At 46.1% G+C, this 26731-nt stretch overlaps 1 protein-coding gene across 1 annotated transcript in view; it reads right to left on the bottom strand.

Moving 5' to 3' along the window:
• Positions 1-26731, bottom strand: part of LOC119381037 (Bardet-Biedl syndrome 7 protein homolog) — a 793778-nt gene that overhangs the window by 75049 nt on the left and 691998 nt on the right. The window contains exon 16 of the mRNA XM_049412187.1: positions 10416-10525. Coding sequence (XP_049268144.1) covers positions 10416-10525 — 110 coding nt within the window. The remainder of the gene's footprint in view (positions 1-10415; positions 10526-26731) is intronic.

Below are 26731 nucleotides of genomic sequence, written 5' to 3'. Positions count from 1 at the left end.
AAATTACAGAACGCTTCAGTACGTAGGTTTATAATCACGTTAAACAACCTACGGCGGTCGAGATTATGCCTCTTAGTAATTTCGTGGTTGCGGTAGGTAAACTTGCTCAGCAAGGTTTTCAGCCGATTGAATTAAAATGAGTGATCAGGTCCTGCCACAAGAACTTACGCGCTACAGAAGTCAAGTGCGACTAAAGGTTTTTCTCAGTTTTGTTGAATAATGCGACTGTGTAGGAACCACATAATATTAAAACCTAATCACTTTATTCTTCGTGTTCACAGGTCGTGAACTTGCACCATGCTCCCTAGGACCTAAAGGATGCCACAAGATCACGCAGACCAAGCGGAAGTACTCAGTCAATATTCAAGACCTCAGCGAGTCACAACGTCGTCTACTTTTGCTTCGTGCAAAGCAGAAGAAAGGCGTCAACACAGTGCGCGGCCATCACTACATGGTGTACTTAAAGAAGTACACGTCGCTTCTAGCATCAAAATGGTGCTCTAATCCATTTCTGGAGCATGCAGTGAATTTTCGCGGGACTGCAGTGATCACAATGTCTCTTGTGAACAAGTGTCCGTCCGTGGGATTAGTTCGAGGAGAGAAGCTCAGCCAGCGCTGTCTCCTTCACTGTTATCACTTAAGACCAACTGGAAGTTTCAAGAAACGATCGCTGGAGCGTGACATGCCTGTTCAAGATCAGTCAGCAGAGCTTGCTGTAGATGACCTGCCTGTTGCAGTTACAGGTGCAGTCAAAGAGGCTCTCGTTAGCGTAGGGGCGAGCCCTGCTAGACGAAAGCGGGCTCCAGAACGCAGAGAAATTTACATAGAGAACAAAGTAAACAAACTGCAGAGAAACTTGAAGCAAACAATGTGCGCTTATCTGGGCCTCAGCGAGACATCGAGAGCAGTGCATGAAACGGAAGAAAACCTTCTTCTCAATGACTATGCTTCACTAATGAATGAACTTAAAGAGAAATTCACGCAAGAGGGTAGCCGCAGGAACAAAATTCAGATCCTTACAATGACACCACAGTCCTGGTCACGCAATAAAATTACGAGGTTCTTTGGTGCCCCTGAGCGACAGGTACGTGAGGCAATAAAACTCAAGTCCCATTCAGGAGTGCTGAGCATGCCGCCACAGAAGAAAGGTAGGCCCCTGAGCGAAGAAGTGGCTTCTTCTATCCGAAATTTCTATGAAGACGATTCAGTGTCTCACTGCCTCCCGGGAAAAAAAGACGTGCTGCGTGGCCATCAGAAACGTTTGCTGCTGATGAATTTGAAAGAAATGCACAGAAACTGGAAGGAAACTTCAAAAATGACTTGTGGATTTTCTACATTTGCCAGGGCGGGGGGATGTGGCACCGAAATGCAGCACCGAAACTTTAAGCTTCTGCTCCACACTTCTGGATTAAGGGAGACTTGCGAAGAGCTACTGGGAACAACGGTATGCCAGCTTAACAGTGAAGCATGCATGCTCGACCACTGCAACAGTTGCCCAGACACTAAGGCTGCCGAAACTTTACTCCGGAGTAATCTAAATGCCGAGGCAGAAGAGAACGAAAGCTTCTTAGTTAAACTGTCGGTAAGCGGCACGCGGTGCAGCCCCGAGTCCCTTCTTCTTTCACTTGATGAGTTCCTTGAAAAGTTCACAGAGATGTTGAAGGAACTCAAAGGCCATCATTTCGTGAACAAACAGCAGGCACGTTACTTTAGACAGCTTAAAACAATCCTAAGCACCAATTAGGCAGTTGTGGTGATGGATTTTGCAGAAAATTATCACTTTGTTGTACAAGGAAGGAAGCTCTTATGCACCTTCCATCAACTCTTTTGTTGTGATATCTGACAGCCTCGATCACAACACCAATGCAGTCTTTGCATTTCAGGACGCAATACTACAACAAGTCAGACAAGATCTCCCTCTAATCAGGCATATTCACTACTTTTCCGATGGGGCCGCCGCTCAGTACAAGAACAGAAAGAACTTCATCAATCTTTGCCATCACGAAGCGGATTTTGAAACTTCCGCCGAATGGAACTTCTTGGCAACATCACACGAGAAGAGTGCTTGCGATGGCGTGGGAGGAACCGTGAAGCGCTTAGCAGCAAAAGCTAGCCTACAAAAGCCGTATGAAAACCACAAATTGACACCACAGCAGCTATTCGCATGGACACAAGAAAATGTGCACGGTGTTAGGGCAATATGGGTATCAAAGACCACTATTGATGAAACTCAGCTGCTCCTCGCTAAGAGATACACGAATGCGATTCCCATTAGGAATACTCGTAAGTACCAACGCTTCAAGCCCACCTCAAAGTATGTTCTTCGAGTTGGTCTCACTTCGTACTCGGGAATGAAGGAAATTATTATTCCCAGGAAACATTGAACTGCTCAAACTGTTCATCCTCCACAAACGATAGTTCAGAGAGAATTATCCAGAGGAACTCCTCGTGACGACACAAAACATTCGCTGCACAATCGGCATGGGTACAAAGTCGCACTAATTGCTCTAAACTGCATCGCGCATCGCAAACTCCGCTTATTTTGTTCCACGCTTTGACTTTCGATATGATAGCAATTGTCGACCACGGGTGGTACCCTCGTTAATGCCAGGCTATCGATGCAATAAACTTGAATAAAGTAAACAACCTGACTTTCTCATTTATGCATTTCGACATATGAAAGATCAGTGGATCTTTCATTACACTGGTGTAATTAATCGAACAATGTATACCCGCAAAGAAATACAACCGGTCAGCTAATTAAACCATAGCGCAAAAGTGACAAAGCCAATAGTGCATTACTCTATGTTCATCTGGGTGACAGTATTCCCACGCATTAGGATTTATATACAAAACAGAACTGATAGCCGGGCTAGTTGTTCTGTATTCATGTTGGATTCATTTTTCAGTGTTATTTCGCAGGCGGCTATCACCAGTAATGAAATCGGTAGACTTAGCAAAGCTATAATAGATGTAGTTTGCAGCTGTGACTTCCTGAAATGCTCACACTTAGCCGCTCCCACGCTTTATTTAAAGCACTTATTGCAGCCTCCTTAAAAACGCCACCCTTGCTTTATCCTCAACAGTTCTGCAAGAAGACCACCAGCGGAAATCCACACATTTAACTATACTCATCTTTCTTGTCCGTCTTGGGAGCAAAGCAGCCACCACTTTACTGCTGATAGTTTACGATAAGAGGCAGGTCTTCCCATTTAAGTTTTCAGTCATCGTCACTCGATCCTAGGGATTAACAAAGATCACCGGACTAAGCTTTTCTCCCACTCGGTATGATTATAACAAAAAGAGGGAGTAAAACAAAACGTGTTTTTTTCTTTCTACCACCTTTTTAAATGCAGTACATGGCACTTAAGCCTGCCGAAGCGCTTACAGAGAAATCGTCATGGCTTCTTTAACGCCATGGTCACCATGTTCGCTTGAACGGGATTGTGTTGGTAAACATTGCAGCATGTCCACCATCCTACACGAGCGATGCTTTTCATGACGACGGCGTATTTCCCTATTACTAAATTCTATCGCAGGTGACGGCCTATTCAACACAACAGTGCCGCTTGACTGAGGTGCGCGAGAACGCTATGCCCGCTGTCAGCGGACATTGACATGCAATGAAATACACTCTAGTAGTCTCCGAGTTTCTAATGCTGGCTAATAACTCACTTCAATAAACACGTAGAACAGCTGACCACGTTGCCTAGATGTAAGCCTATCAGCGCAGGAAGGCTCACACCCGCGCATGTCGTAGTTACTGTTCGGACGCTTTCCTGCGAGGACAAAATGTGTACAAGGGCAGACACAAGTGGGAGTCAACTTCAAAAATTGTTTTCTTGCTTAAAATAGAACGTAATTTGATAAAACTCTCTCATTTTGTGGGGAGGGCACGTTGCTAACATATGCGCTATTTGGAGAATTTTTACTAGGACCACCTCAATGTTCAATTTACGAGTGAACATTGGCCAAAACTAACTTTTTTGAAGGTTTGCCGCCGGCTGTACGCGCTATTTCGCTTTATATGCGGCTAAAACTACTTTTCGCGCATTTTACAACTTCATGACCATCTCCTAATGCAACATTGTCCTTTTCACTTAATGTAATGTTTCCAGAAAGAAAGTCCCAACATAGACCAGATTTCCCATAATTAAGCCCTTATAAAAAATCACGGTAGCATCAAAATTGACAAAACATTTTTTAAGTGTAAAGTCTATCACCGTTCTGCAGAAAAAAAATTTGTCCCGGCCTAATTTCGAAAGAACGAAATTTTTAATAAATTATTTTCCGTTTGATATGATGATTGAAGCATGGCATATCGAGAATAGTGATAGCGGGTGCGTGAGCCAACCGTCGATTAACTTGCATAAAGATGAAATCAAATGCCTTAACAGTTATCTTCCACGTAGACCGCCACGCGTGCCGGATTGATAGGTTCGCCTGTTGCATGGGCATGCGCAGATAAGTTTTCGTGCCTTCTTTCTCTTCAGCCGTTGTGCGTCTCTTCAGTTGTTAGTCGGCGTTTGTGGTGTCCTGACTTCTTTCTTGTGTCCGTGTTTGCACGCCCTGTCTTTTTAGAATGAGCATGTGAGTTTTGCGACATCACATTTTTAGAAGTACTGCCGCAGGCCGACTTTGCTCTCTTATTAAGCGCTTTGGAACACTGCAACGCGGGGACATTCGAGAATGATATGCACAATTTTGTATCGAATCTGAAAGTACTCATCAATTCAAGTATTTCGTTCTAAGGAGCAAGTCAATGAACGCGGAAAAATTATTTAGCTCTAGCAATGAAGTTGGACAACACTGTTTGTTCAATATTCTTATCTCGTACTTTTAGTTTGAAAGCAAGTATCTTTGCCTTGGATTGGCTCCGTTATCGCAATTCTCTAATTCATCAGACGCTCGCCAACTAGGACAAAGAAAAGAAGAAAAAAACGACGTGCACCATTCAATCGACTAGAGCTGTGGCACTGCAGCGGGGACCAACCGGAAACTATTGGGCGCGAGGCCCACTACTAAGGACACTGCAAGCGTTGTCAGGTGCTAAGTTTGGTCACGCGATCCCACCCTGTTCAGCCGTGACAACGAGTTTTTTCGTTCCTCTGACACGTTTTCTGCCATATGCACTGACGTCTATAGGTTACAAAAGCCACACTTCTCGGCGACCACCTCGTATGGTCAGTTTATCGCAATTGACCAGAACACTGGTTTTAGTATTCTGGTCGGCGTGTTCTTCAGGTAGTCCTAACAGCAGAGCATTTAGCTTGGCAAAACTGCGCATGGCATTGACATGATCTCGGCATATGCACCACTGGAAGCGGGCATGTAGCAGCTCGTAACATAGCACAGCCATGCATAGTACAGTATAGTGTGGGGGCGGGGAAGGGAAGTGAGGAGGGATATGAGGGGGAAGTAAAGCATAGCCGGCTTTCTCAAAAAAAAGCTTCTTAGTTGCCGAAAAATGTGTCCTCGTCCGAAGATCGAACCCAGGGCCAACACATTTGGTCGCTATACCAACTGCGCTAACCAGGACGCTAGCAATAGACAGTGCGAAGGCCCATTCATCGACAACTCGAAACACATAAACAGGAAAGGCGTTGGTGTCGGCTTCAATCCCCGGACCGGAACGAATTTTTCGCCAATTAAGAAGCTCTCCTTCTGAGAAATTCATGTGGATTTTCTTCGCGCCACGAGCGGGTGGTTGTCAATTTCACTTTCTCGACCCTTCCGCCATCTTGCGGAATTCCGCAGAAATGATCTGAAATAATATGCGTTGGCGTGCTTTAAGTTTTCGATGAATTCTACCTTGTAGTGTCTATTGCTAGTTTCCTCAATAGGCCTCCTTCAGCCACACGAGCGCCACCAACAGGCGCGCAAGCGCTCATGGGAAAAATGCCTACGCCGCTGCAGCCATCGTTTGCTGGAGCCGCCGCGACGAGCGCGTGGGCCTCACGCCGCTTTCCACTTGCGCCGTGACGGCACTTCTCAATATAGTGTGTTTGGCAAGGTTTGGCCAGATTGACAAAGTTTGGCGATTACTTCGCAGTTCAATGACGAACTCCCGTGCCACGGCCTCTCTACGATTTCCATCTGCCTTGCGTTTCCACGTGCCACTGCTGAAACAGCTGAGCAGCACCGAAGCGCCAATAAAAAGATTTGTTTTTGGAACCAGTATGCCCTACGGCAGGGAATGGTGGTGGGGAGGGGTTCGGTGTTCGCGCGCTCCTCAAAATTTTCTGAGCATTTTCCTCCTGCTTCTGAACTGCCCATGCGATTGGCGCATCGGCTGTACTCAACACGTCCCGAAAAATATTTCTGGCTGCGCCACTGCCCTACGGCATGAATTAAAATGGCACAACTTGGTATCCTAGATGAAGCCCAGCTATGCGATTAGCGGATGCATTGGAATGAACGTCGGCCGACGAGCTCAGGTGAGGTTCTCATATTTAAAGAGGCTATCGTCGGCATACACTGATTAGACGGCTCAAGCATCAGTCGCAACGTTTCTATTATGATTCGTTGGCGCTTGCTGCAGGTGCTGCATTTTACGAACGCCGCCATTTTAGCATGTTGGCTCACATGTTACCATACCGTAGGTATGTACAGACGTGAGAAACGTGAGATGGACCCCTGAAATTACATTTTAAAGACCATAGCGGTTAAACGCTGTTAGAAAGCGCAGAAGTGTCAATGACAGTAAATGCTCAAGCGAGGCTCAAGCGTAAAGGCATCTCTACCACGTCACATTCATATGAGTATAGTACAAGTAATTTTTGAGTAAAAACCGAATTCAGTGTTCCAAATCATCTTGCTCACGATAGCACTTCTTGACGGTATTGGTACGGGAGAGCACACATATAGCTTTGCTGCAACACCCAATAGATATCCGCTCGATAATTCCTACGCTGACTACATTATTCCTTTCAGATTTCATGCGTAGATGCAAGCAGATGCGTGAGTATTTGTGCTGCAAGCATAGTCGAGAAGCGGCCCCAATGCTTTTTGCGTGTGCTCGCTTTGGGTCAAACAGGAGCTAAGAGTTTTCGAATAGGGTCCCAATAGGTTCGGAGGCGCTTTAGACACTCCCCTTATTCTAGGTCCCTCTAGTCTTGGCCAAGACCTGTGGCTTCAGTGGGTGCCGTCATGTTTGTTTGACGCAATGCCTTTGGGGCAGGCTTTGGGGCCTGTCCCGCCAAATGCCTCCCGCTAAATTCGAGAAATAGCTTCACCAACGCAAAATACAAACGCTGTTTGGATCTCGCGCATGCGCAGTGGCCTCGAAGCTATTTCTTTGGGGCCCCGAAACGATTGGGGTCCCTATTCGAGAACTCCCTATTATGTGTCCATGTGTTTTGAGCTATCGATGAATTCGCCTTCGCGCTGCTAATTCTTATAGCTTCCTCCTTGGCTCAGTTGGTAGAAACCCTACCTCGCAAAGGCGTTGGTCCCGGGTTCAATCGCCGGACCAGGATGAATTTTTCGGTAGCTTCCTTCCTTGTGACTGGGCGTACGAACTGGTGATTTGCAATTTTCCTTTCTTAAGCCTTCCACCTACTTGCAGCATTCCGCAGAACTGATGTGCACTATAGCTGAGTATGTGCAAAGCACCTCCTAGCATAGCACAGCCGTGCATACTGTCGTGTGGCAAGGGGAAGCGTGGCTAATGAAAAAGGAAGAGGGTAAAGCCTTGTACAGTATAGTTTACCATGAGAAAGGGATGTGAGGCGGAGGAAGTATGTGAGAGCGGCAAAACTAAAATTTGGTCTGATTCAATAAATGTACGTAGCCACTATTTTGTAAAAAAATGTGTGTAAACCCCACCCCTTATGTAATACCTCCAGTGCGAGGTCTTTAAGGAAAACAAAGTGAAGTATGTCACAGCACAACCGTGTACTATCGGCCGCAAAAGTGCAGGGTCGCCTCGCCGCGGTGGTCTAGTGATTGGCGCTCGACTGCTGACCCGAAGGTCGCGGGATCTAATCCCGACAGCGGCGGCTGCACTTTCGATGGAGGCGAAAGGCCCGTGTACTTAGATTTAGGTGCACGTTAAAGAACCCCAGGTGGTCGAAACTTCCGGAGTCCTCCAGGCGTCTCTCATAATCATATCATGGTTTTGGGACGTTAAACCACAGATATTATTATTATTATTATTATTATTATTATTATTATTATTATTATTATTATTATTATTATTGTTATTATTATTATTATTATTATAAATATTATTATTTAAAAGTGCCGGACCTGTAGCGCATGGCGGAGCGACAGAAAACTGCATTGCCGCGCCACCTACCATCATATGGCGTGGTGTGGAGGCTATCGGCCGTGGCCTGCTCTAGTCGCCATGCCGATACACCGTTGCTGCAACTCATCGCGTAGGTCAGCACCGGTAACCTCGAAACCGCGCCGTAGTGTGACGGTAGGTGGCGCAGTAATGCAGTTTTCAGTCGCTCCGCCACGTGCTGCAGATCCAGCATACTTTTGCAGCCGACAGTACAGCATAGCATAGCTAGGGGTGAAATGATGTGAAGGTTAGGAAGTTGGAAAGCAAGAGAGCAGGCAATATATAAAGAAATAAAAAAGAAGATGTAGAATGAAGAAGAAGAAAATTACCTGCTGGGGTCACGAAACCACAATATTATTATGAGGGACGCGGTATTGAAGGGCTCCGGTAATTTGGACTACCTGGGGTTTCTTAACGTACACCTAAATCTAACTTTGTCGCCTCCACCGAAAATGCGGCCGTCGCGGCCGGGATTCGAGAAAGCGAAAGAGGAATCCGTCTGCATTTGCCAGCTTGCCAACTTCGCTGTTTACTCAGATTGCATAGGCGGGGAACTGGCCTCCATTTTTGTCATTCTGTTCTCTAATAAACACAAAAAAACTGTGTTCAGAAATGTAACAGGTGCATACGTGGTTCAAATACGTGGCGTTACTGAAGCTGACTTCTTCAAGTTCGGTTCATTTTATTTTAAATATACCGTAACTATTGCGCTTCTACGAACATTTGTAGCCTAGAGTAGGCATCCTAGTCTGCATTTTCCTATATGATCAACCAGAAACAGGCTTCCAAAAGCTCGTTTCGTTGAGTGATATGCAGAGCGACAGAAAAGACATTAGGGAGTTTTAGCTTGTAACGTATACTTCATTACGTTACCGTTACCGGATTACATCTGTTTTACCGGGAACTCGAGTCTTAGTAAAGTTTTTTAGGCTGCCCAGACGTAAACCTTTAGGCACGTACGTAAACCTTCACGTTTGCGCAAACCACTAAATGCTGATAATAACAGCATTTAAACTACATTTAATTTAGATTTTATTGAATTACGCTGCGGCAAAATCACAAGAAAGGTTTTTAGCGTGTGCAGTATCCAGGTATAAGCGAAGGGCTGTAGCAATATTAGTGGTGCGATCTTGTACGCATTCCAAATAAGCACGGAGGCGTGGCATTACATCCAGCCGCACGCGAATAGCCAATGTGAACCGCGACAGACGTCACGGCCCTGCATTGACCAATTGCGTGCGGCTGGATGTAACGCCACGCCTCCGTGTTCATTTGGAATGCGTAAAAGATCGCACCACAAGTTACCGGGCGATGGTGTCGACATCTTGTGACGCTTCGCGCAACCACAATCAAGGACACGTTTGTTTTCGCTTAGTGTTCTTGAGGGGAAAAATGAATAAAAAAGCAACACTTTCGTAATAATGCCGCTGCAAGGCATTTACATTGGGAATAGAATGTCCGATGTTTCTGCAATAACAATTTTGTGCTCGCCTGGTACACCTTGGCCCCGCTAGATGGCGCCACCTATCGAGCCTGTCAGCGTCTTTAGGCCTCTCACGTTTGCGGATTCGGTATTCTAGGTCGCTCTAACCTCGGTAATCCGGCTGAAATAAGGTTATCGTAAGTGGCGCTCGCACTTGGGCTTGTTTTGACTCGACGGCTGGAGTCTCCGCGAAGCGGATATCGCGAGTAGCCACGAACGAAGGTGGATTTGCGAGATAGGGCCATAAACGTAAAGCCTATCCAGCGAGTAGTTTACGTTCCGTAAACCTTTACGTTCCGTAAAGGTTCGCCCATGCGCAGATTCCATCCGGTATCCGGTAACACGGTAACGTAAAGAAGTATACGTTACAAGCTAAAACTACCTATTTATTGGCGCAAGAAAGGAGAAACAGTGCATTATCTGCTCATTGGCAAATGCAAAACAATGAGAACCCACCCGATAAATTGGATCAAGGCCTTAAACATACCCATTTTTACACTGCCTGCTGCGAATATATTGCAAGTACCGAGAAACAATATAGTTGTTTTATTTTGGGCTTTGCCATAGCAAAGCATGTAATGCCTGGGCATGCACTGCTTCTCTTCCAAGCTTTGTAGAATCACTGGTAACAAGTCAACATACCACACGTGATGTCCAGTCTGATCGTTTTCTTAGTAGCTTGCTTAGCTAGGAAGTCCCTTAGTATTGAAATTGTAGAAATGTTGTCGGACTTAAACGTTGCTTCACCCCGTCTGAAAGAAAAGGAGCAGTTACCAATGACATTGTTCATGCACGCTGACGATTGCCTGTTTAAATTCATTAGTGCTAAATACAGGAACGTTAGGGCGCAAGAGCTTATGATGGCCAAAGAGCGCCAGAACTTTTTAAGAAGTGCAGTAAATGATGCAGTCAGTGTCAATGAATTAGTGCAACGTCGACTGTAGGTGGGCCTTAAACCTATCACTGTAAAGTGCGCAAAATAGCAATAGGTATTAAAAGAATATCACGGTATAATGAGCGTATACATATGGCATGCAGCAATGATCTCTTAAAAAATCCGGCAGATCCTACTCACTATTGGAATCGATGTAATGCGAAGCAGCCAGCAGAGAGCTACATATATGGCCTTGCTTCTCTTTGAGGAAAATGAAGTCATTCATGTCATGACATCTTTTTTTAAATTTTTATTTATAAGTACCTCACAGCGCCCTCGTGGGGCATTGTGTAAGGAGGCCAATACAGCATGTACAAAATAGAGATAAATACACATAGGTGAAATACTGATTATTACAGATGTAAGTGAACACAAGAACATAGAAATGCAACATGTACTAAAATAGCAAAATGTAGTGTCTGAAGGCGTTACACAAAATATAATATAAGGTAACCATTTGAACACAAACAGTTTAATAAGATATAACTGCCGAAAGAGTTTTTCGCAAATAACTGAACACAGAGGATAAAATAAAAACAGGGGGGGGGGGGAGAAGAAAGAAAAAAATATACCGGTAAAAGCATTTTAGGCACGGGTGAATGTGCATAAATATTTTTAAATGCGAAGCATTTTTTAGCGAACCTCTGGCGCTTTGAGCGTTTCTATCTACGTATCTATCTATCTATCTAGCCGCCTACGTCTGAGTGCTCTCATGATCACCTCCTTAACTTGGCGTAAACCAAAATTTGCATGGGAGGGTAAGAGGATTTGACGAATACGACTGCGGGTCATGACATGAATAACGTTAAAATCCTGTCACGTACGTCGTCAAACCATTTCCACTAGACACGTGTGGCACATATCCGTTTACCACGGGCCGCGGTGTACGGGTATGCGCCACAGGTGATTGACAGTTTATATCTACCCAGGAACGGCGTGAACAGACATTGGTAACTACTTAAATGCTAGAGCGTTAAGGAAAACCAACATAGGCAGCGTTGACTCAAAGAATGGAAATAATGAAAATTATGATCCCAGCAGGAATCGAACCCAAGCATCCTGCGTGGCAATCAGGTATTCTACCACTGATCCACGGCATGTCTATAAACTGGTTTGGAAAAACAGCCTACGCAGGCGTAATATCGGTGCAACGTCAGTTGTGGTGGTGGTGCTGGCTATCTAATTTTACAAGAAAGCAATAAACTCTACATGGTGCGCCTACGACGTGTACTCCTACGATACAGGCTTCGTATCAGATTAACGTCTGTAGTTCCAGTGTTGGCTCTGCTTTTATAGCAGTCTAATAAACATTACGTTTGTATTCCTATGATTCAGCAAGCTATATTGAAGCATCGCTCGACCCCGGAGGAATACATTAACGAAATTTACATATGATATCACCGCACCGTACAGTGCAATTCGTCCACCAGAACGACGCAGTGTCCTCTTCATTCCTTACGAGGCTGGGCGATGGCCTCATGCTGACCGAGGATGATGCCAGACTGATTGACAGCCGCTTTGTAGACTAGGCTACGTAGGGAACATGCGCCCAGGTAGTCTGCGAATATGACAAACACCATCCACTGATGTTGTTCTACGTAGCACTATCCAGGCCTACCAGCCTCGACGGCCTATACCTCACCAACGCGAAGGGTGACTTCAGGTTCCGACATGTCGCCGGTTCTATCGACAGACAATTTGTCGATGAAGTGACCGAGGCATCCACGATTTCCAACAGCTGTACTATACCTCATACTTCACTAACATCAACCCCTGGTCTCCGCGATCACCACCGGATCCAATAACAAGTCATGACCAGCTGCTGGTACTCACTGATCACGGTGATGATGCCCTTGTTCAAGAACTGTCAAAAACGTCTTGCACACATGAACATGGGTTCGTAAAACGTGCGTGCGTTCTCGGGACACGTATAAGCACTACATATCAGCTTACCGCTTCTGGTGTTGGTAATACCCACGTTGCCATTGGCAGCGTTACCCAACCGTAAACAACTGGATATATAACCCATATGCGGCTCTTCAACATATATATGTGTGCGTATAAAATTTATACAAATCGTTAGTGTCATTTTGTAACGTGTCGCTCAGTAAAATAAGTTACGCCACAGTCGCCTACCCGCCACATGCTTCGCATAACATCGACTCCACGGTACATAGGATCTGCCGAATTTTTTGAGGTTGTTTAAGAACTTTGCGTGATCTCGCTCTGATGCGAGACCATCTGGTAGGTCATTCCGCAAACGAATCGCTCGTGGAAGAGCCGAAAGGTTGAAAGCGTCAGTTTCACCGTACATGCGTGATAAGCTAAAGTTGTGTAATCGGCGTGAAGTTCGATGAGCTAGATTAAGGTGAACAGATGGCATCATGCTGGTGCGGATGAGTTTGTGGAATAGTGATAGAAGGGAAATGTCATGGCGGATTTTTAGTGGCTTGAGTGCAAGGCCTTATTTAATCTGTGTTATGCCAGATGGGTAGCTGTAATTACGCGTAATGAATCGACTGGCCTGGTTCTGGATAGATTCTAACATGTTAATTAGGTATTGTTGATGCGGTGACCAAATGGAGGAGGCGTACTCGAGTTGCGCACGAATTAAAGCATGATACGCGAGTTTACGCACATCGCGAGAAGAATTGTATAAATTACGGCGTGGAAAATCTAATGATTCTGATGCGTTAGCACAGCTAGTAGTAATATGTGAGGACAAGAAAAGATTAGGAGTTGGCTTTATGCCTAGTTACTTATAATGCTGAGCGCGTTCCACAATGCTGTTACCAATTTTGTATAGGCCACTAAAGTTATGATGTTTTCGACTAAAAGTGATTAGTTCGCACTTGGAAACGTTTAATGTCATCTGCCAGGTATTGCACCACTCAGCAATACGCTCAAGGTCTTGTTGAATGGCAAGATGATCATGCTGCGGATGGGACTAGAGTTTATCTACAATCTTTTATATAATGAAACGCACATTCTTGTGTATACAATTCATGACCTGTCATTTATGTTCGTCACCACTCATGTGATGCCATACTAATGTTGGTGTACATTGAGTTAACAAACGGCCGGAAGGGCACCAAGACAGTTTTATGTAAATCATGCTGTACATTTGACATGCAAGTTATGATTTGCGTATTAGGACCTGTCATTTACGTTCGTCATACAGTCGCGTCACGCAATGCAACTTTTGGTGTATATCAAGCTAGGGAAGGAGCCGCGAGCGCACCATGAGCGTGGCATGTAAATCATCCTGTACATGAAATGCATGTCATGATTTTCATATCACTACCTGCCATTAGTGTTCATCATACAGTCGCGTCGCGCAATAACAATATTGGTTTATGTCAAGCTAGCGAAATAGCCGCGAGCAGACCATGAGCGTGGCTTGTAAATCAAGCGCTACACGATATACATGTCATGGTTTTCATGTTACCAATTGCCATTTTTCTTCGTGATAGTCACGTGACAAAATACCAATTTTGGGGAATAACAAGCTAGCGAAACGGCTGCCAGAGCTCCATGAGCAGTGCATTTAAATCATGCCCTACACGACATGCATGTGATGATTTTCATGTTATACCTGTCATTTACGGTCGTCACACAATCACGTCGCGCAATGCCAATGTTGCTCTAAGTCAAGATAGCGCAACGGTCGTGAAGAAGACCATGAGGATGGCATTTAAATCATGCCCTACGCGACATGGGTGTCATGAATGTCATGTTACCACTTGTCATTTATGTTCGTCGTACAGTCACGTCATACAATACTATACTTCACATAAAGAACAGCGCTAAAAAACGGCGGACAAGAGAAAGAAGGACACAGACGGCGGCGCTGTCCTCCTTTCTCTTGTCCGCCGTTTTTTAGCGCTGTTTTTTATGTGAAGTATGTCGTACCATATCTTAAAGCAAATAGGCGCACTATGGGAACAAGGACAAAAGGGAGGAACCTACGACACAAAGCGCACACACAAAGGTTCCTCCCTTTTGTCCTTGTTCCCATACTGCGCCTATTTGCTTTAAGATATGAACCGTTACCAACTAGCCCAAATGGCTGTTTTGCTACAATATATGTCGTACCAACTCGCCCAAGCAGCCACTTCAGATACTATACCAATTTTGGTGTTGTCATATAAGGCGTCACTGCCGACTATGGCGCCAGAAGATGGCACGTGCTCGGCGGCCGCCTCAGCGAAGACGACGAAGAAGGAATACAGAATGAGGAGCGAATGTTTCCTTTGATGTGTCTTAATTGATTCCACGACGCAACATATTTTGGCGACGACGGTTTACGAGCCCAAGTGCTACCGGTACGACCTTCATCTTCGCGCGTGCTGTTCGCCTGTCGTCCTCTACGATGAGTGTTTCTGGACTACAACCGCCACCCCCGTTCCTGCCATCACCTGGACACCCGGTCATCCCTTGGGAGCAATGGATCCAAGCCTTCAAGAATTACATGGTTGCTTCGGGCACTTTCGACCTGCCTGTTCTTCGCCGGGAGGCGATTCTGCTCAACTGCTTGGGCTTGGAAGGACAGCGCATCTTCCAGACTCTGACCGCAACGGACGACCCGGGCCTTGCGGCTTCGAGCCCCACGGAAGGGACGTTGGCGTCTCCTAGTCGGGATGACTTCGACCGTGCCATCGCGACGCTGGAAGGTCATTTCAAGAGCAAGGTGAACGTCACTACTGCGCGTCACCGGTTTCGTCGACGTACACAAGCCCCAGGTGAGACTGCGGCGGATTACATCACCGCTCTGAGAAGTTTGGTAGGAGCGTGCGATTTCGGTGACTTGGCGGACGCCATGATACGCGACCAGCTGATAGAGAAAACGACCAGCGAGTATTTACATGAGCGCCTTCTGCTGCAAGAGTCCCTCCCACTTTCAAGGGCCCTTACTATTGCAAAACAGCATGATCAGGCGACAAGTGAAGCCAGAGAACTGTCCCGAAAGGAATCAAGTTCATGGTGTTAAACATAATTCAAAGAAGAGAAAGAAGCATTCTGGCACGTGTACATGCTATAAGACGCAAAGTCAAAATCGCCTATCCTTCAAAGAGCAGGAGTGCTATCGTTGTGGTTCGGCGGAGCACCTTGCGAATAGCCCTCAGTGCAAGGCGAAGACACATAAGTGTCGAAAATGTGAGAAAATTGGCCATTTGGAAAAGGTGTGCAAGTCGCTATGAAAGTTCGCGAAAAATGTTCAGCATGTCGCGGAAGATAGTGATACAGCTGACCCAGACGATCACTTAAGTGTGTGTCAAATCTGGCGCCGTAAGAAAGGAATTTACGCAGTATTAGAAAGTGAGGGAATTTCTGTGTCATTCTTGATCGACACATCGGTTTCCATTCTCGCCGAGGACCTTTACCAACGCCACTTTTCTAAAGTGTATCCTCTGACGTCTACGTCCGTTCAGCTTCTCGATTATTCCAAGTCCGCCATTCCAATTGAAGGATGTTTCATTGCTGCGGCCTCATTCCATGGTCGATGCAGTTCTATCTTTTTGTACGTTGTGTCTGGAGGAACAACCATTCTTGGATTAGGTGGCATCGCGGCTCTGGACATGAAGATTCAAGGGTGACCGCTTAAGTTTCTTCTGATGACGCAAGAAACTCCTGTGTTGCCTGAAGAGTTACGCCTCGAATTCGAGCACCTATTTTCAAAAGAGCTCGGAACTGTTAAAGGCTTCTGTCACGAGGTCAAAGTTCGCGCGTCTGTTCAACCAGTGGCCAACAAGCTGAGACGGCTGCCACTTGTCATTCGCGAGCAAGTCTCAGCAGAAATACAAAAATTAGAAGCCCAGGGCATCATTGAGCGCGTCGACTCGTCAGAGTGGGTGTCACCGATTGTGGTAGCTAGGAAAAAAGATGGCTCGATTCGCATGTGCGTTGACCTACGGGAGCGAAACAAAACTGTGGTCGTGAACAGTTTTCCTTTGCCACAAACTGAAGAACTACTGAACAGCTTGGCTGGAGCGCAGCGATTCTCAAAGCGCGATTTAGCTTCTGCGTACCACCAGTTACCACTCAGTGCAGAAAGCCATGACCTTACTACCTTCATAACTCATGACGGACTCTTTCGCTTCAAAAGGGTTTGCTTCGGACTAGCATCGGCACCCTCAGCATTTCAAAAGATGATGCATTTGATCCTAAAAGGATCAAATGCATCATCATCAACGACGTAACCGTGTATAGAGGCTCCCGATAGGATCAGCTGGGCAATTTGCGCGCTGTTTTGAAACGGCTCTCTGATGCGGGCCTCAGGCTCAACCACAAATGTGTTTCTGACGTCGCAGAATTGACTTTCCTTGGTCATGTTGTCAGCGATAGAGGGTTATTCCCACTTATGTCATCCATTGAGGCAATAACCAATGCACCATCACCTAAAACATCAACGAACTCCGTTCGATGCTGCGACTTGCAGGTTTCTACTGCAAGTTCATCCCCCATTTTTCTGACGTTGTGGAGCCAATGCGTGCTTTGCTTCGAGGAAATGCACCTTTCGTTTGGACTGCGGCAGCACAAAGCAGTTTGGAGCGGCTGAAAGCCCTTCTAAGATCTTGCGAGGTTCTTCATCTTTTCGATCCTCACTTACCGGTGTACGTCACAAACTGATGCCTCAGGATATGGATTAGGTGCGGTACTTCAGCAGGATAACGGAACCTCACTGCAAACTGTCGCGTTCGCCTCGCGTACCCTGCAGCAGCATGAACGGCAGTACTCAGTTGGCGAACGTGAGGCTCTTGCCTGTGTATGGGCGTGCGAACATTCGAACGTTTACCTGTGAGGGAGACCTTTCATCTCCCGCACTGACCACGCCGCATTGGTTACGCTCCTTTCAATGAAAGGTACAGGTCTCCGTCGATTAAGGATTGCGCGCTGGCCCTCACGGTTGCTGCGCTACAACTACACCGTGGAATACAGAAAGGGTAGCGAAAACGTCGTGGCTGACTCTCTCTCCCGGCTGCCCGTACAGAGTTTACTCCGCGATGCACCCGAAGAAGTATTCATATGCTTCCTGTCTCCAGACGTTACCATGCAAGAGCTTCAAGAAGCCAGTGCCAACGACCCCGCTCTCTCCCAAGTCAAGCATTTCACGATTACTTGTTGGCCTGACAAAAAATCTTTGTCGAAAGAGCTGCTGGCTCACTTTCATGTGCGAGCTGAACTATCAGTTGTAAATGATATCCTGTGCAGGGGTGAAAGGATTGTCATGCCAGCGTCTATGACATACCGTTTTATGGATCTGGCCCATGAGTCACATCCAGGTATTAGTCGCACCAAAGCTCGCCTGAGAGAGTCCTATTGGTGGCCGTGCATGGACAGTCAGATTGAAGAGCTTGTGCACACATGTGTGATTTGCCAGTCCTGTGACAAGTCTGCACGTACCTCTGCAGCACCAATGCAACCCGTTCCTCTTCCTAACAAAGCCTGGGAAAAAGTTGCAATCGACATCGTAGGACCTTTCACGCAAGCTTCAGCCGACTGCCGTTTTCCAGCAAGTGGCCTGAAGTGGCTTTCGTAAGAGATGCGACCACACCTACAGTGAAGACATTTTTACTTGAACTTTTTGCACGCGAAGGATACCCACGTGGCCTCGTATCCGATCGTGGGCCACAGTTTTCATCAGCAAATTTTGAAGAATTCCTCGCAGAACGTGGAGTCAAGCATTACAACTCTTCAGTGTACTACCCGCAAGCTAACGGCTTGGTGGAAGGATTCAACAGGGTATTGAAGTCATACATACTTTCTTTGAATATAAAAATAGCCATGCTTGACTACTCGCAAATATATCGCCTCACGCGACTACTAGTGCTGCGCCCGCTGTACTTCTTTACGGACGCCAACCTCCGACAAGACTCGACATAGTGGGCATGCCCGACAAATGCTTCAGCACAGACCCGTCAAGGGCGCTTGAGCAGTTGCGAGAGCCCATGAAAAACAAGCAAACCAGGTAGAAGAGCTATACAGATGAAAAAGCGGAGCGAAGGAACCAAGCTTCGCCGTTGGTGATTACGTGCGGGTTAAATTATCTGCCATTCCTGGGAAGCTATCTTCACAGTTCTCCGCGCCCATGAAGATCGTTGAAAAGCGTGGAGCGGCCTCGTACTTGTTGGAAGATGGACGAGTGTGGAACGCGTCCAAGTTAGCTGCTTTTCACCCTGCAGCTGTCAGCAAAATGAGATCCGGCACATCTACTCTCATAAACTGGTTACCGGCATGCACTCAATCGTCTGGTACGAGTGGTACGAATGATCTATCGCATCCTGGCACGTCAAGAGTGGATAATCATGAAAATGCGGACTTTCCTGAACCACTCGCTGAAGACAGTGCGCAAGTTTCACCAAATCTGTCGGGATGTCAAGCGCGCATTAGAAGGAGCACGCGTAAGAACACACCACAGAAGCTCAAGGATTATATTAGGTAGTGACTATATTTTTTTTTCGCAAAAGGGGATATGTCATATAAGGCGTCACTGCCGACTACGGCGCCAGGAGATGGCAGTGCTTGGCGGCCGCCTCAGCGAAGACGACGAAGAAGAAATAAAGAATGAGGAACGAATGTTTCCAATGATGTGTCTTAATTGATATGCACGACACAACAGGTGTATATCTAGCTAGCGAACGAGCGGCTAGCGCATCATGAGCGTGGCGTGTAAATGATGCCCTACACGACATGCATGTCATGATTCGTATGTTACCACCTGTCATTTATGGTCGTCGTACAGTCAGTCACGCAATATAAATTTTGGTGCATATCAAGCTAGCAGAACGGCCGCCAGTGCACATGAGCGTGGCATATAAATCATGTACATCGCATGCATGTCATGATTTTCATGTTACCATGTGTCAGTTGTATTCGTCATACAGAAATGTCTCATCATACCAGTTTTGGTATGTATCCATTCATTTAAACGGCCACGAGCTCCCCGAGGCCATGTAATGTAAATCATGCTGTACATGACATGCGTGTCATGTTGTGCACTTTAGGACCTGTCACTTATGTTCGTCATACACTTTCACGCGATAACAATTTTGATATATATAGATTAACGAAACAGCCGCAAGAGCCCATGACCGTGGCATGTAAATAATGCTGTTCATGACATGCATGTCATGATTTTCATGTTATGACCTGTCATTTATGTTCGTAATACGGTCATGTTATGTCATACCAATTTTGGTATGCATCCCATTACCGAAATGCCCAGCAGAGCAAAAAGTCGTAGGCGGCTAGATAGATAGATAGATAGATAGATAGATAGATAGATAGATAGATAGATAGATAGATAGATAGATAGATAGATAGATAGATAGATAGATAGATAGATAGATAGATAGATAGATAGATAGATAGATAGATAGATAGATAGATAGATAGATAGATAGATAGATAGATAGATAGATAGATACGCTCAAAGTCGCAGAAGTTCGCTAAGAAATGCTTCGCATTTAAAAAATCCCGCAGATGCCACGCACTGTGGGAATCGATGTAATGCGAAGCAGCCAGCAAAGAGCTGCATACATCGCCTTGTTTGACTTTGAGCCAAATGAAATCATTCATACCATGGCATCTAGTTCACCATATATCGCATGTTTGCCATGCATGCATGCATCCACAATCTGGTATATGCCATGCTAATGAGGCGTTTAATATGGTATGCACAATGCATGACCTGTGGTTTATGTTCATCACGCACTCGTGTCATGCCATACCAGTTTTGGTATATATCCATTAAACAAAACGGCCGGAAGCGCACCATGACAGTGTCATGTAAATCACACCGTACATGACATGCATAACATGATTCGCATTTTAGGACCTGTCATTTATGTTCGTCATACAGTCACATCGCGCAATGCCAATTTTGGTGTATATCAAACGAGCGAAATGGCTGCGAGTGCACCATGACTATGGCATGTAAATCATGCCGTACATGACATGCATATCATGGTTTTCGTATTATCACACGTGACTTATATTCGTCATTAAAGTCGCGTCGCGCAATACAAATTACGGTATATATCAATCTAGCGAAACGGCTGCGATCGGACAATGAGTGTGGCATGTAAATCATGCCGTAAATGATATGCATATCATTTTTCAGATCCCACCTGCCATTTATGTTTGTCATACAGTCGCGTCACGCAATACCGCTTTTCATGTATATCAAGCTAGCGAAACGGCCGCGAATGCACCATGAGCAAATCATGTCGTACATGACTTGCATGGCATTATTTTCATGTTACCACTTCTCGTTTACGTTCGCCATGCGGTCGCGTCACGAAATACCAATTCTGGTGTATGTCACGCTACCGAAACGACCGCGAATGCACCATGAGCGTGGCATGTAAATCATGGCATACACGACATGCATGTCATGGTTTTCATGTTACCAACTGTTGTTCATGTTCGTCATACAGTCACATCGCCCAATACCAATTTTGGTGTATATCAATCTAGCGAAACGGCCGCGAGTGCGCCATGAGCGTGGAATGTAAATTATCTCGTAGATGACATGCATGTCATAATTTTCATGTTACCACGTGTCAGTTATGTTCGTCATACAGAAATGTCTCGTCATACCAGTTTTCGTATATACCCATATCTCGGGCCGCGAGCGGCCCGAGATCATGTCATGTAAATCATGCTCACATGACATGCGTGTCATGATTTGCACGTTAGGACCTGTCATTATGTTGGTCATGAACTCTTGTCACACCATACCAATTTTGGTATATATTAAATTAACGGAACGACCGCAAGAGCCCCAAGGCTGTAGAATGCAAATCACGCTGTTCATGACATGCATGTCATGATTTTCATGTTATGACCTGTCATTATGTTCGTAATACGGTCATGTTATCCCATACCAACTTTGGTATACATCCGATTAACTAAACGGCCAGGAGAGCACAAAGTTGTAGGCGGCTAGATAGATAGATAGATAGATAGATAGATAGATAGATAGATAGATAGATAGATAGATAGATAGATAGATAGATAGATAGATAGATAGATAGATAGATAGATAGATAGATAGATACGCTCAAAGTCGCAGAAGTTCGCTAAGAAATGCTTCGCATTTAAGAGGGAAGGGAAGAAGGGGTGTAAAGCGAAGGCCAGACGCGGTGTGCGCACTATGTACTTCGGCGCACAATGCCTTGCGAAGCTTGCAAAGAGATGCCTGTTAGGATCTTTCTGCCAATCTAGTCTCGTGTGGCTGCAGTGATTTACCACGGACGCGCGCAGCGGCGTCGGTGGCACTGCTTACACAACTACGTAAATCATTGCCTTCGTCGATTTGCAACACGGACAAGCTTATGTTATCAATCATGCATTCTCGCGCGTGTGCGACGTCGGCCATCGCTTTAAAAATGCATATATCTTAACATATTGTTCTGCGGGTCTAACTTATGTTGCAGGCGAGCTACTAAATTGTAGTAAGACTGAAAGTCGAGCTAGTTGGTACATATTCATTTTGAGAAGCTCTTAGCGCAAACTAGGACAGGGACACAGAGAGAGGGAACCAGCGAACAACAATAGCGCTGGTGTTGTTCCCTCCCTCTGTGTCCCTGTCCTAGTTTGCGCTAAAAGCTCCTCAAAATGAATACTAAATTGTACGGAGAAAAAAGAGCTGAGGTGGGAGAGCGCTCTTGCGCGCGTCACTCATTTTCGAACCTAAATACAGTACCAATCATTTTGGCGAAACAAGTTCTCGTCGGAACATTTTTTCAGCTCGTAGCGTGTGCGCGTGCGCGGGATAAGGGGTTTAGGTATACATACGCACACGCGCACACGCTACAAGCTGAAGCCGCTCATCGGCCCGATAATCAGCCAGTCTTTTTCTGTGATATACACAGAAGGTTCGCTAATACGGGACAATATAGGACAGAAGATTGGACAGAAGGTTCACATATGGGACTAGGGGACAATAAAAACATGGCCATTTTTTTTTTGATGTGGTACGCCTTCTGTGCATATCACAGAAAAAAAAAACAAAAACATGGTTAATCTCTGCATCAGAGCAATCGGTATAACACAAATGTAAAACGTGCCCTTAAAGTATTAGTTGAACGTATACTGTACATTGATATAAGATAGCTTGCACAATGCCTGTTGGTGTTTGGCAGCTATAGCACCGTTTAACGTGGATGCACCCACGTTGACGCTTGGTGGTACATATCCATCCCGATGACTGTCGTCCAGGATCAGTGATTAAACAAACCGCTGTGGTAGCTGTAGTAGTTAACGGTGAGAGCGTAATCAGAGAAAACGGCGGCACAGACATAGGAGCGTCGCTGATTGGACACAGAGCGTAAGAGAAGGTCGCCATTCCGTGGCATGTTAAAGAGTTATTGAAAAGCACGGCCGGAAATGCAACGCGCGTGGTGTGGCCCGGCCGCGATTTTTGTCGGGGCGAGCGTAAAGACCTGACCACACGTATGCGTTGCAGCTTGTCAGCGCATAGATTTTTGACGCGCCCTTTGTCTGTGGAGAGAGAGGGCGCGGCGCCGCGTCGAAAGGTCACACGATGACACCCTGCAACGCGTACGTGAGGTCAGGCCTTAAGCGGGGAACGCGATGTCACTGGTAGTCGAGGCAGGCGCGCCTCGCACAGCTATTTTTGGTATGGATGGACGCTGCGAGCGAGTCCGACGCTTTGGCTAAGATTTTCACCTCCCGGTGTGTTAAGGCATTGACAAAATTGCACTTCTCTTAAAAACGCGCTGACTGGAACGGACGCGTAGCAACGACGCGTTGCCGGAGCTAATCGCGGAGGCCACGGTCATGATGCATTGCTTTAGCGCTCCCAAAAAGCGACACCACCCGGCCAACCAAGAAGCACCGTGAGAGGAAAGTGTGAGATATAAAAAGCGCGTTTGTAAAACCACCGGAGCATGTGATCGTGGCTCAGGGGATAGCGTGCCCGGCATGTGTTGTCGCGGACCGAGAGGGTGTGGGTTCAACTCACGCTGACGGAACTTATTTTCTTTGCCATCTCATCGAGCTCATTTTTCGACGTCAATTTCGCTACGGAAATACGTCACTAAAGGCTTGGTGGACCCCGAAATAAAACCCTGTCGTGTTAAATGAGTGGCTGTTTCTCTCAGGGCGTGGTTGATTACCGGGCGGATAGGCTTCTAGCGCGTGCGCAGGATAAGGGCTTTAAGTACACGGTACATGCGTCAATAAAGTGGATGTAAGTCCGGCGACAATGTGTGCTTGAATGTGCTTACTTCTTCGTCCTTGTCTTGAGTTTTCGCTGCTTTTTCTCGCATCTAAACATGAACCAACCGGCCCAGCTTTTCGCGCTTCTCAAGGAATATTCTCCAAGGCGTAAACTTCACCTGGAAAGACATCCTCAAGGGTCTTTCACATTGGCTAGCCAACAGAGGGCATGGTGGTCTGTGATAACTCCCAAACGGATGGCCATACAGATCGGCGAGGTGCTTGTTATCGCCGCCAATGCGACAGCGAGGCATCCATTCTCCGCGATTTAGTTCACTTTCGCAGAAGATCAAAAAAATCACAGCATATTCACGGGGTGAATGATGATGAGCGGGGCGAAGCTCCGGAAGAAATCATCGGTAAACCGTGAAACTCTTCCGTGAAATTCGCCCAGTACATCATATAAAGAGTGTGAAACACCGAGTATATATTAAACATCAAACTTTTATTGTACTGTTGGCTTACGTGGGCCCTTCATTATCACCGTTTTTGATCGGTGAAATGCAGGGAAAGTGTCCGCTTCCGAGCGAAAGAGAAAGCGCGCCAAGAGCGACCGCGTTCCCCGCTCGCCCCGTGAGAATTAACGGCAAGGATAGAGGGAAGACACGACGCGCGTAGCGTTCCTCATCGCGTTCCACGACGCGAGGTCGGTAGCATGCCCAACGAAAGCGAGCGGACCGCGATCGTGCAAGTGCTCCGGCTTCGCATCGCCTCATGGTCCCACTTAGCCAAACATCTTGCTCAAGGTGTGCTTTGCGTTTTTCGTAGAAATAATTTCTTTATCATGTACATTAAGACGAAAAGTTGAAAGCTCACTAGAGTATGTCGCCCGCAGTGAATTACTCATCTAGTGAGCAATTCATTAATTTAGAACCGGCTATATACTACTACTACTACTACTACTACTACTACTACTACTACTACTACTACTACAGAGGAGGGAACGACCCACAGCATAAGCAACCGCGCGTTGAACGCAGTCTTGTCACTGAAGGAGCATAGCGCGAAGGCCGATGTAGCTTGGATCAGTGTACAGTCCAGTGTTGGCATCTTCATCGAAGTGTACTAGCAAGGCATGTGCCTGAATGCGTTGCTGAATTTCGGAAAAAGTGCCTCCTTGCTCGGGGCCCTGCACAAAGGGAACATCCTGTTTCGTTATGGGCTTTAGCACCTCGGCCATGTCTAAAAAGGTCTCCACTAAATGCCTGTACTGTGCGCAGAAGCTTGAAATTGGCTCCCATCACGTTTGCTGGCAGCGGGAGTTGGGGGGGGGGAGGAAGTTGGGCTACAGCCATAGTATTTTGTGAATTCGGCCGAATGCCATCATGTCTAACGGTGTGGATGGCGAGTTTTACTTCCTCGTAAGCAGAATGGCATTTTATTGTGGTTTTAGCGATAGTCTTGCCGAGCGAATTGCGACAAAAATGGACTGAAGTCGTTGCATGTGTTGCTCAACTATTTGAAAAAAAAAACGACGTCGTCTAAACAGACAAATCACGACTCCCAAATAAGACCTGACACCACTGTGTCATGAAGTTGTTGTTGTTAACATGTCTTAATTCACATTTGTGCACTTGGAGGTCTGCGGTGAATATAGGGGGAGAGGCGGGATAAAAAAAATAATGTGTCATGGAGCGAACTTGGGCGTGTTGGTTAGGCACGATGAAACACACAACGCAAGTAAACCACGGGGACACAGGAGGGGAACACACACAGCGCTGACTTACAACAAAATTTATTGAAGCAACATTTCACATATATACAGAGGATCAGCGAACCATTGCGCATGTCATAGCAGAAAACCATCTGATCAACATGGAAAAGCGACCACCTCAGGCGCGACCAAGTAACACGAGGAAGAAAGTGGTCATCCCTTAGATTGATAAGGTGGCACACAATTTCAAACGAATCGCTCAGAAGTCACATGTTCCAACTGCATTCTCGGCCCCGCTTAAGTTGGCCTCTTTGTGTAGGTTAACTCAACCAGACAGAGCTATCGACGAAGAATTTTCTTGCGCAAAGAAACACCGAGTTTATTTTATAGCGCTAAGTTGTGGTAAACGTTACATCGGCCAAAAGGACCGATGTATCAATGAATGGTTCCGAGAGCATGCCAGCAATATCACGAAAGGACAGGGAGGCCTTCTCGCTCTGCATTATAACGACTGCACGTGCAAACCAGTCTTTCAGGAAGCTGATGTGGTTTGTAAACTTAGAAATAAGTATGTCCGAGAAATAATTAAAGCAGAGATGACTCAAAGGTAGGGTGACAAATGTGTTAGTTCGGCATCGACCTTTTTATCAAATAAGGAATTGCAATTTCTTCGTTCTGCTTTTCCAAGTTTATCAAAAGGTTATATCTTGTGACATGCGCATTGGTTGGCTGATCCCCTGTATATATGTGAAATGTTGCGTCAATAAATTTTGTTGTAAGTCAGCCCTGTGTGTTCCCTTCCTGTGTCCCCGTTGTTTACTTGCGCTGTGTGTTTAACCACTGTGTCCATCATTCTTAGAGTCGTCGTGGTAGTGGAGCGTAGTACGAAAGGCGGCGCTTGAAGTTCGTAGAGGCCATTGAGAGTTATGAACACCGCTTGAACGCGACCTTGTTCATTGACTTCTATGTGCCCGTAAATACTTCGTAAGTCGATTGACCAGAAGTACCGGCCATGTTAAAGGCGGTGCACAGAACAGATGATGTTTGGGCGTGTTGGTAGTTCGTCATACTTCAGAAACTATAGCGCACTAAACGAACACTAGACATAATTAACACAGGACA

The sequence above is a fragment of the Rhipicephalus sanguineus genome, chromosome 2 (assembly GCF_013339695.2).
Source record: "Rhipicephalus sanguineus isolate Rsan-2018 chromosome 2, BIME_Rsan_1.4, whole genome shotgun sequence".
Taxonomy (NCBI): Eukaryota; Metazoa; Arthropoda; class Arachnida; order Ixodida; family Ixodidae; genus Rhipicephalus; species Rhipicephalus sanguineus.
The sequence above is the reverse complement of the archived record's forward strand: the minus strand, read 5'-3'. Positions and strand labels throughout refer to the sequence as shown.